This window comes from Eumetopias jubatus, unplaced genomic scaffold (assembly GCF_037043125.1).
Source record: "Eumetopias jubatus isolate StellerSeaLion01/CBP00866 unplaced genomic scaffold, mEumJub1_p1.0 scaffold_3, whole genome shotgun sequence".
NCBI lineage: Eukaryota > Metazoa > Chordata > Mammalia > Carnivora > Otariidae > Eumetopias > Eumetopias jubatus.
In genome coordinates, this window is record NW_028274809.1 from 22,947,503 (window position 1) to 22,959,867 (window position 12,365).

A 12,365-nucleotide genomic window follows, 5' to 3' on the forward strand; every position below is an offset into this window, starting at 1 on the left:
CTGCTGGAGCATAACCAACTCCATGAAATAGTATGTAAAGTGTGTGTCTGTGTGTGTATGTGTGAGTGTATGGAGTGTGAGAGAGATCTATACCTTTAATTGGGTTCTAAAGGGGTCTGTGACTTAAAATGGCCAATGAAAGATTAAGAGAGGCATGAGAACATCTTAGAAAGTGGTCATCTGTACATCTGTATATGACATGATCACAGGAAAGAATAGATTCAGTGTAATTTTGGTTTATTTTGATAATGTGATGCCACAATTAGGGTAACTGTAGTCTTTGCAGATTTGAGGCTGTGTAAAACTGTTGAGCAATGCTGTAAATATCATGCAGTTTTAAAAGATGGCTTGGTATATATACCAGTCTGCTGAAGCATAGAAGTGGGGCGGGCGGGGGGGGGGGTGGGGAGAGGTTGGGGGAGGGGCACAGATTTTTATGTCATTGACAGTGTTGTGGTAGTTTCAAGGTACTTTCATGCCAATCCCTGATAAAAATAACCCATGTATTCTTTTTAAGATAGAAATCGTTTAAAACATATGGCAGACATATGCAAACTTTTTGGCTTTGGATCATTTTACACCCTTAAAAATTGAGGCCCCTAAAGCAGTTTTATGTGTGTATTCGCCATGTAAAACCGAGACATTTAAAAAATAGTGTTTAGTTAAAAATAACAATAATAAACTCTTTACATAGTAACATAAATAACACTTTCTTAAGGAAAAATGACCATAAAGAAAAACGAGTAAGAAGAGTGACACTTATATTTATGCAAATCTCTTCATTGTTTTGCTGAATAGAAGACAGTAGATCGCATACCTGCTTATGTAATCAATCTGTTGTGATATATTGTTTTGATTGCAGCACGTGAGGAAAAATCTTGTATTATACATCTGCATAATTGGAAAAAGGAAGGATTTTTAAATAGCCTTTTTAGGTAATTTTGGATATTCTTTGATACTACACCATTATTTGCCAAGTGCTAGTTTCTTTAGATTTGTTATGGTGTGGAATCTAAAAGGATAACAATGAATTTTTGGTATTCTGTTACATTAAATTTCACTGGTTTATCCTGTGCTTTGAATGGATCTTTTTCCCAGCATGATTTTCTGACATCATGCTTTGGTCATTTGGGAAATATTGACTTACTGAGTTACACAGATCTATTGAGAAATGACATCTTTCCCTAGAATTCTCGATTTATGTTTACAAAATAATTTGAGAACAGTTAAAAGATGAACATTATAGAATGTATAAAATAGACTGATCTGGGTACCAGTGTGGTGCTAGGTAAGTGTCTTACCTGAGTCTCATTTTCTTCATCTGAAAATAAGGTAATGATTCTTGATGAGTCGATTGTGACGTTGTCACTAGTGTTCCTCAAATACTTAAGTATTACACAGTAATTGATGATTTAATTCCCTGTGGAATCAGTTTCCCCTTTTTATATGTTGGGGTTTTAGGTTAAGAGTTCATAACTACAAGCAAAGAAACTCCAAGAAGTTTCTTTCTTTGCTATAGAAATTTGACATTTCTTGATCTCAGGGTCGTGAGATTGAGCCCGTGTTGGGCTCCTTGCTGAGCGTGGAGTCTGCTTAAGATTCTCCCTCTCCCTCTCCCTCTCCCCACCTCTGCCCCCCACCCTGCCCGCACACTCTCTCTCAAAAAAAAAAAAAAAAGGAAGAAAGAAATTCGACATTTTTGAGTATAATCTCTCCTAGCTCTACTATGGTTTACAGATTCATTTTATAACGTTTATTGAGTTACTTTGCATCAGAATCATGCCAGAATTTAAGATGCAAAGACTAGAAATGCTACAGGCTTTTTCTGGAAGAAGCTCATATTTTAAGAATCCTCTGTGCCTACAAATGAGTAGGTCCCATGGAAAGGAATGTGGTGTTTGGGGGGAGATCTGGCTTTCATCACTGTTAGGTAACCAGTCTTGTTGGAGTTCCTCTGGTGAGGCTAAGGAAGGAGTGGATTTTTAGGTTTCTTATTTCTGAATCCACAGATAAGCTTTGGAGGGGGGATTATGAACCCCACCCTTTTTTTTTTTTTACCAGAGTTTATGTATATCTTCATCAGATTCGCAAAGGACTTGTAACCTAAAGTTAAGAACCCCTTCCCCCCAACTATGAAACTTTAACTTCTAGACAGATAACCTGAGGTAATTTAATTGAGTCTACAGGTTATAAAAGTGTCTGAAAGAACCAAGTGTCTTTTCTCAGAAACTACATTAAAGCCTTTAGACACTTGTCGGCAACAAAACAAAAAATACCTTTCCCGGTCTCTCTGCGGTAATTTTCCATGAAGCACAGTATTAAGATTTAGGATACAAAAGGTTGAGATGCATGGCTGTTATGCATTTGGTACTAAATATGTTTATGTATGTCCCTCTCTGTACCCTTACCCTTTAGAAACTATAGACTTATTTGCTTGAAAATTTATGTAGACTAATGTCTGGTTAAGTCAAGTCTCTTCATCTCAAATTACCTATGCGCCTTCAGATTTAGATTTTGTGTGTATTATATTCTTTCAGAAACATTATTTTAACAAATATTTTATGTTTGCTCATTGCTTGTTAAAACAAACTTTGCTTCATTTACTTCTGTTCAAACTGTTTATGTTTATATTTTGGAATTAAGATTCTGCTGAATGCACTGATACATATATGTATTTTTTTTTTTTAATCTTTTTTTAAGTAATTGTGTAAGTGACTGCATTGGGACTGGATGTCCAGTGTGTTATACCCCAGCCTGGATACAAGATGTGAAGATAAATAGACAATTGGACAGCATGATCCAGCTTTGTAGTAAGCTTCGGAATTTGCTACATGATGATAAGCTTTCAGGTGAGAAATTTCACTGACTCTCTTCATTAAGTAGCTGATGAATTCATATTGATCATATAAAATATGTAAACATCTATCAGGAATTCTGATGACCTATTTTAGATTTTAAGTTATACAGTGTTTGCAGTTATTTTGAGAAGTGACAGATAACTTAGAGATAACTTAAGGAAACCAAGGTCCAGAGAAGTTAAATGATCTTGCCTAATTTCACATGTGTAGTTAGTACCAGAAGCAGGAGAAATAGAGCCCATTTCTTCTGAGTGTCAGTCTAGACACTTTTCACCACCTACACTGCCTGCTTTTTACAGTTATAATAATTTCTGTATAATATATATGGAAAAGAGATTTTGCCCTTAAATTCACTTAAATACACTTACAAGATAGAATATAACCTTCTGTGCATCGCTTTTCCTGACTGAATTAATTAGATGAGCACATTTAAGAGCAAAATCTAATATTCATTTTCTTTTCTATTTAAATGGGGGTTAATGTTTTTCAGATTGTTCTTAGACTCTTTGTATTAACTATATATCTTCCCATTGTGCTTTCTGCTGAGAACTAATTAGCTGGGGAAAGAAAGGAAAGAGTTTTGAAACTTCATAATTAGATACTAGAATTATCTTTTTATTGACCAGATCATGTCATTTTGCTTATGTTTATAGGATAACCTTTTCTTGATTGGCAGGATGCTGTGAATGATTGATAATGTTTATATAAAATCGTTGAATTTTTGTTTTTAAATCTTTTGATCTTAGATTTCTGACATGATGTGTTATTGTCAGTTACTAAAGGTGAAATTGATTAGACAAAATAAAGAAACAAGGCAAGTACTTTGAGTCTTATTGACTCAAATTGACTCCATATTTTTAAGAATTTAAATTACAGTCTACCTATGAAAAGTTTTTTTCATCTGATCATTGTGTTAGAGTCTATTCTTTAGGATAAAATGTGCTATAGTGATAAAGTTTTATTTATTTTCAGATGTAATTATACACACACAGTTCAAAAAGTACTTACCTTTTTGAAAAAATAATATGTGTTGTAAATCTTTTTAAGAACACAGTGAGGAAAAGTTTCATTATTAGTACATCTGTTTTTCTTTCTTACTCAAAGGTAGGGCTGGTAGTGTTTATTTTCTAATGAAAAAGATCAGTATATGATCTGCTCTTCCACATACAGATACCATTGATGAAATAGAGTCCATGCATCTTTGACCATGCTGGGGGTGGAGGGGGAGGATTAAACTCTCTCTCTTTTTTTTAAGATTTTTTATTTTTAAGTAATTTGCACACCCAGTGTGGGGCTCAGACTTGCAACCCCAAGATCAAGAGTCACATGCTCCACCAACTGAGCCAGCCAGGTGCCCCTAAACTCTTGATTTAAGTGTACAATATGAAAAATGTTCATGTGTGCATGAAAGTGGCTTTCCTCAGATTCTTAAAGATGTGGTCTATTAGGAATGGTGGCCATGCATTGACATTTGGGGTGCTACTCTGAGAGTTCTGTCAGGATGTTTTGATTTGATTCTTCACTTGCTGTATAGTAATATATTAGCTTGCTCAGGCTGTGGTAACAAACTGGGTGGCTTAAAAAATACGGATTTATTATCTTACAGTTCTGGAGTCTAGGAGTTTTACATTGAGGTGTTAGTTCGGTTCGTGCTTTCAGGGTCTGTGAAGGAAAAAATGTCTGTGAGGGAAGGGCCTCTCTGCTTGGTTTGTCTTTGTGTCCACGTGGTGTTCTGCCTGTATGCGTGTTTGTGGCAAATTTCCCCTTTTTATAAGGATGCCAGGCATACTGCATTATTGAGTCCCACTCTACTTACTTTTACCAGTTATATCAGTAATGACCCTGTTTCCAAAAATCAGGTCACAGCCAGAGGTGCTGGGAGTAGGACTTGGATTTCTAAGTTTGTGAGGAACACAGTTTAGCCCATGACAAGTAATGGACATTTTTTTTAAGTGACATTTTTAATGCCGATAAAAAGGGAATAGGGTAACTCTTGATGGGTAGTGAATTATGGCATAATGGGGTACTGGTATGATACTTGAGAGAAGAGAGGAGAATAAGCAGGGAACTTCTCTAGAAATTTTACTGTGGTTGGTGATATTTGAGTCTTTAGTATGGTTTTCATATTTTGTGGACTCTGTGAAAGGCCTCCACATTTCATCATTACTAAAGATATTGTGGAAAATCATTGAGTTTAGGACAAGTTTTTGTATGGGGCTTGAGGCCTTTTAGAATGCCGTCTTTCTCATCTAAAAATAGATGTGGAGTTTGGGGAGGGAATTATGGTGATTCATTTTTCGAAAGCCATTTTGTGTTCATCTTCCTTATTATAGTGAGTAATAACTACTTTTGTCCTTACCAGACTTTAGTAGTGCTGGCTTCAACCTTACTTGTTTTAAAATGAATTGAAATTTCACTTTGGATAACATATAATCAGAATTTTAGGAGCAGGAAGGTCATCTTGAGTCCCTTATTCTGTGGGTGAGGAAATCGAGGACTTAGGTTATGCAGGGAGGTCACACTGTAAGTTTCTTGTTTACTGTTTTATCATTTAGCTCAAAGCTTTCATGAGGAGTGTAGGTGTTCATTATAGTTTTTGAATTGGAGACAAATTGGAAGTGCTAAGGCTTAATTCATATCCCAAAGACTAAACTTAATTAAAGCAATTTTAAAACAAATTCTTAGGTTTTGGTTTCAACAATTCAATTTATAATGGTAACATCCTCCTTTGCTCCTTTTATAGAAGATGGTAAATCTAGAGAATAAGCATATTGAAATAAAAATATCTGTCCAGATCTGTAAATTACATGGTGCAGAGCCTTTTCTGCTTATCAGTTGCATTGTCATCAACTTTTCCTCCTGAGGTCCCCAAAACAAACTAGCCTCAAAGGGCACTTGAGTTGGAGAGTATTGTTCTTTGTTTCTTTATAGTGTACTCAGTATTTTATGTAGCAATTCATGTTGATTTATACAGCAAGTACTCCCTAAACCTAAAGTGGTATAAGGTGTACTAGGTGAATAGGTACAGGGAACAAACAGTTGGGGACAAATAATGGTTTGTCCTCTTTATAATGAGGAAATTGGAAATGGGTCTCATAAAATAAGGTTATTCAGTTAAGTTATCCCTAAGGTCTAGCTTGAAAATCATATGGTTCTGTTAAATGGGTGTTGAGGATGATGAATTAAGCAGGATGGTTGGCTATCTCCTACATCTCTATTTTTTTTAAACCCTGTAGTTCACAATTTATCTTTCAAATGAACCTTGTTACTTGCATTTACTATAAAATATGTAATTACCATAATTAAGGTGGGTAATTAGGAAGAGCTTGTCAAATCATGGACATGGTATATAGTATACTGGAGATAAAGAAGCCTGATTTATAGAAATACTTTTTAAAATGAGCTTCCAAATACTCGAACAGATTGTCCTCGGTTCAGTGTACTTTAAAGAGAAAAGATTGTCGGTCACAAATTTTTCTGACAACCATTTATGGATAATTTTACCTTATTCTTTATAACATAATCTGCTTTCTACTAATAGAGTCAAATTTAAAAGTTTGTATTTTATATTGCTTCCCATCATATTAAATCTGACCTTGCAGGTGCTGGTCAGGCTCTTTGAAGGATGTGTGGGTGGTGGTGGTACAGTTAAAAACAAAAGCACTTTGATGATGCTTTCATTGGATCACAGTTTCCTTTTCTGTTTTCTGGTTTCCCGAGAGAGGCTTGTCTTTCTGGAGTGAATTACATAGTGTTTCATATATGTTATGACTTTTTTATAATAGATGAAGATGAACATTTGAATAGCTGTGTTGTTGTTGTTTTTTTTTTAAATGGAATGGAGTACTTCTTACAAACTAATCATTCTTCAGTGAAGGCGTTAATGTTGTACAGATGGTAGCAAAGTACTTTCCTTTGATTTTTAATAAGGGACTAGTTTGTCAAAGAGATTTCTCAACTTCTGTTGTGAAACCTATAATAGAGAATAATTTGAAAGGCACACAATGTACATCATTATAATCCTTTGATGTAGATTAATGATAGCTAAATCACATTTTCTAATTGCCTCCTTCTTCTATAGTTTGTTATTAAATTTTAAGAGAAAACTTGGCTAAGCTGCTCCTTAGCAACATGTGCATCTCTGTTCCTCGATATTTTGTGGTTTTCTCAGAAATATTTATATTCAGAGAATAGAATTTTTTAAAATGCCATCATTAAGAAATTTACTGTGTAGTGGAAAGACCAGTATTTTTCGTCATGAAATGAATATGACAATTTATTGTGCTTCGAAGCATTCACTCTTAAAAATTGGTGTAGCTGTTAGTAATATGATTTATGTTCCAGCAGGGGTGGTGCTTTTGCTTTTTACAGTCTTAACTTAGATAGCTGTGTAAAATCCAGGATTTACAATCACATTTGCTGTTGTGGTCTGGCTTAGTTGGGACAAGAAGCATAATTTCAAAAGCAAGTCATTTCTGATATAGTCTCAAATCTAGAGAAAAGGTCAACATGAAATCTTCCTGAGTGTATGCATTGTTACTGGATGATTAGTAAATTATTGTGTACATATAAATTACATCAACATATGCTCTTTTCATTCACTTCTTATAAGTTAAGGGGGAGGTACACCCGAATATGAAATTGTCTTAAATTTTAGATTTAGATTTTTTAGTCAGTTGAGTGTGTTGCTGCTACTTTAATTTTCTCTTAAGTGCCTAATTCTACATTTTGTAAATTTTGTAAGTATTAAGGACTTTAGCATTTGACTTGTGTTTAATTGAAAATGTCATTATCTAGCTTTAAAATAAATTTTAGAACATCAAATACAAGTTCTTACAGACTACCAGCAGATTAACCTTTCAGTCTTTATAATCCTGAGTCTTAAAAAAGCAATCCTGGTAACACTTCATGTTGACCTTTCCTCTAGATTCAAGATTATATCACAAGTGACTTGTTTTTTGAAATCTACCAATCACTGCAGAGAAGAGACCTTGTTAGAAATTAGACATAAAGTCTCTGTGTGAATGGATACCTTATTCTGATTGTTTTTATTTCCAAGATCCTGACCTAATAACACTTTGTGGATCAGCTGATGTTCAGCCAGGACATAAGAAGGGTGCCCCACAGTCTTGACGTTACTCAGATACACGCTCCTGCTTCCAGCTGGGTTTGTTGGCTCACTGTCTAGCCAGTTGTAGTGCTTCCATTTGCCCCAGGAGGAAGAGAGAGCTTCTTTGGAGTAGAATGGAGTTTGACTGAATTCCTTTGCTAGGCAGAGTATAAGGTCTATGAAATTTCTACAGAGTGAAATACAAATCATTTGTTTTTTATAATCCACTAGTTTTCATTTTTTCTTACCTGTTTAAAGTGCTGTCTTTACTTGACAGATCTATTTATAAAGATAGTTTTATACTCAAGAAATATGAGGTGAAAGAGGAATAGAAGAATCAATTTTGAACTTAAGAGATTTGAGAGACTGTAGTAACTAATCCTCTGGTGTATTAATAATTTTAAACTGATAAAATAATAGTGTTTTGTGTGAATAAAAAAATACCTGAAAGGAATTAAAAAATAATATTTCATAATTTCTTTTTCTCTTGCTGTTATTTTAACACATGAGGATGTTGAGAAGAAATGTATTCCCAGAAACAAAAAAAGTGTAACTAAAATTATGTTTTATCTCTTAAATATTAAAACTTTTCAGGAATAAACGCACTTGACAATTTTATATAACACCTTAGTAGCATCAGGCACATTTATTTCCTACACAGCAGATGTTACCAGTTCTTAGGAGTAAGATGCCATTGGTTTTCTTCTTAAAGTAACTTAGTTTTAGAACTAAGTTTGTTAAAACTTTGCTTTAGATTCTGTAATGTTAAGAGAAGGCTTATAAAGAGTTCTCTTCATCTCGAATGAGGAGTAACTTCTCAGGAGAAATATATAATCAGATAGCTTCCTTTTTCTTATTTTTTTAAATAGGATGAATAAAACATATTCCAAGTACTCTAGTTGGTCAAAGGAGATTAAGTCTGTGTTAATTTGGAGAATGAGTATCAGGCAGTAGGAAATTGTTTGTTAGGCATTGTTTAATCATGAAAGGTGGTGGTGGTGGTGGTTTTCCAGTTTACCTGCCTTTCCTGTGCTTGTGCTTTGACCTGAAACAGCCTCATGGTAATCCAGTTCTTGGGGAGGAGAGGAGTGCTGGATTGGGCGACCAACCTCCCTCTCCTTTAATTTCTCATCTTTACGTGAGAGAATTGGATGTATGACTTTCTTCTAGCCCTTAAAGTCTAACCTCTCGTATAAATACTTGTCAAGGTTTAAGAGCAGATATCAAATAATTTATTCATCAGTATTTTTTCAGCACTGTTGATTGTGCTCACCACTGTGCTGGGCTGACCTGGTTTGGTTTTACCTGTCTGTGTGGGGTGGGAGGCAAGAATGTTGAGGGCAATGTTTTTTAAAGAAAAATGAATGGGCTTAAAGGCAAAAACAAAATAAGACAACTTGAAGGGGGATCACTGACAGAATCAGAAAGTGGATCACTATACAACTCATTCACTGACTATTTCTTAAGCGTCTGTTAATGGGCAAGATTGGTAGGTCTAAAAAATACAATACATATAGAGATTATAGTACATATATAGTGTGAAGAAAAACTCACTTTGCCTGTGTGTTTCTTTTTTCACTCTGACACCGGATGTGTGGGTTTTCCCCACATTAAGCCATTCTGTGACACTGACTGAGTGTCCCACAGTTTCTTTCATTCAGTTCTGACACTGCTTGCCTGCAGATAATGTCAAAGCCCCAGGTTAAGAGCTCAGTCGCACAAGAACCCCCCACCCCCGCCGCTGCCCTTCAGATGCTGTGTATTGGAGGTTCCCATGACTTCCTTGGGTTTGATTAATTTGCTAGAGTGGCTCATGGAACTCAAGAAAATCTTCTACTTACTAGATTACTGTTCATTATAAATGGATATAACTCAGGAACAGCCAGATAGGAGAGATTCACATAGGGCGAGGAATGAAGAAAAGGGTGTGAGGCTTATATACCCTCTGGGTGTGTCGCTCGCCCAGCACCTCCACGTGTTCACCAGCTTGGAAGCTCTCCAAACCCTTCCTTTTGGGTTTTTTCTTTTAAAGCCTTCATTACATAGACACAATTGATTAAATCCTTGGGCCATTGGTGACTGATTCAACGTGTAGCTCTTCTCCCCTCTTGAAGGTTGAGGGTGAGACTGAAAGTTGTAACTCTGATCTTGATTGGTTCCCCTGGCAACCAGCCCCCATCCCTCGAGGGACTCCAGAAATCACCTCATTAACATAAGCTTAGTGTGGTTGAAAGAAGCTCTGATGAATAACAGAAGACACCCATTTCCTCTGGAACTATTTTAGGCACTGGAACTGTACTAAATACAACAAAAGATGCCCCTACGGATTCTCTAGGACATTACAAGGGTTTTTGGACTTCTGTACGGGGAACCATAGATGAAGACCAAATCTATTTTCTTACTATAAATTACAGTATCCCATATGGTGTGTGCTTAGTGAAAAGTTTTGATGTTTATTCAGTAAAAATAGGTATGAGTTCAAATGCCAGCTCTTTTCAGCAGCCACGTTTATAACCTTAAACAAGTTTTGTTTGCTGTTTAATTTACATAAGAAAAAACATTCTTTTTTACAACTGATTAAGCTATATCAAAGTGTATAAAGTGTGAAAGTCCTCCTCTACCCTCTCCCTCTGCTGAAAAGTAGAAAATCCCATTCTTTTACAGAGGTACTGTTTTCATTGTTTAACTTTATATTTTTTCTTTTGTGAATTTATGAAACTATTTGGACATAAATGCAATAGAACTTTTAGAACATAAATGGGATTGTGCCACACTTAAAAGTGTCTTGAAGATCTCTGGGTTGTCCATTGATGTATATAGTGACCACATACGATTTTGTAGTCTACGTGCTCCATAGTTAACTGATTGCTGATAGATGAACACTGCTTTTTTTTCCTAATTTATGCTATTCCAGATACTGCAGCAGTTAACATTCTTACACATTTATGTTTGCAGGTACATGCGTGGGTATTCTCTATATTTGGTAAGAAAGATGACTAGAAGTGAAATTGCTTTGTGAAAGGGTAGGGTACACACATTTAAAATTTGCAAATATCTTACCATCTTGCCTTTGAAATTCCTGGATTTGATTTGCTAATGTTTTATATAGCAGTTTTGCATCTTTGATCATAATTGGCAAAGGCCTCATCGTGGAATCCTGCACACACAGTGGGTTGCAATACAGGAAATGAACTCTAACCTTGGGGAATTATAGTAAGCAGAAATAGGCCTGCTCTTTTTCCCACAGGGAGACAACTGCCACATCCCTCAGAGAGGCTTGCTCGGGACACAGTCCTGAGAAGTGGTCTGGGAAGAGCAGCCAGGGCCTTCTTGGCGCACCCTGCAGAAACATACAGGCTGCTCAGGATCCCTCGCAGCTTGTGTCCCCCACATCAGTGTGTCTAGGTGCCTTCAGTGGTGTAAGCCAGAAATATGTGAATCATCTTTGTCATTGCCGCCTTCTTGTATTCACTGCATCACCAAATTCTGTAAATTTTGTCTCCTAAATACTTTTCAAAGAGTTCTCCCCCCCGCCTTCTACCACCTTTCCAGTCTGTTATCATCCACTTCTCTTACCCATTGCCTTCTTCCAACCTGTTTTCTCTCCAGTCAAGACTGATCTTGTAAAACACAGATGTAGTCATGCCATCTGACTTATATAAAACATTTTATTGGTTTGAGAAACAGCAAGGAGGTCCAGTGGCTAGAATGGAATAAGGAGAGAACAGGAGAGGAGATCAGGAAGGTAATTGAAAATCAGGTTGTTTCTGACCTGTTAGATGGCTACTAACATTTTGGCTTTTATTCAGAGTCAGAGTGGAAGTCAGGAGGGCTTTAGTGACATGATTTGACCAGTTATAAAAGGATCACTGACTGCTGTGTCAAGAATACACTTATGGGGGAGGAAGCAAGTACATAATCGGGGAGATTATCTAGGGGGTTGTTATAATAACCTAATGCAAGATGATGGTGTCTTACACCATGCTGGCAGGAGTGGAGGCAGTAAGAAGTGGTCAGATTTTGGATGTCTTTTGCAGGTAGAACTATGGAACTTGCATTTTGCATATAGGATATGAAAGAGAACCAAGTTTGATTCCTGAGCTACTGGATCGATGATGTGTCATTTACTAAGATGGGGACGACTGTAGGAGGTTTGGGAGGATTTGGATCAGGAGCTCAGTTTTAGTCATGTTCAGTGTGAAATACTTACTAGGAGTAGACTTTGCATGTAAGAGCTGTTTAGTAGGCAGTCAAATATTAGTCTGGAGTTCATGGAAGAGATCTGGGCTGTATGTACATGTTTGAAGTTGTTCGTGTATCTATAGATAGATAGATGTAAGGTTACCAAAGGAGTGATTGCAGATGAAGAAGTCCCAAGCCCTCCCACTTCAGAGGTT

At 36.2% G+C, this 12,365-nt stretch overlaps 1 protein-coding gene across 2 annotated transcripts in view; it reads left to right on the top strand.

Moving 5' to 3' along the window:
- Positions 1-12,365, top strand: part of BARD1 (BRCA1 associated RING domain 1) — an 88,477-nt gene that overhangs the window by 13,251 nt on the left and 62,861 nt on the right. For both annotated transcript variants that reach the window (XM_028112268.2, XM_028112269.2), the window contains exon 3: positions 2,701-2,849. In XM_028112268.2, the coding sequence (XP_027968069.1) occupies positions 2,701-2,849 (149 nt within the window). The remainder of the gene's footprint in view (positions 1-2,700; positions 2,850-12,365) is intronic.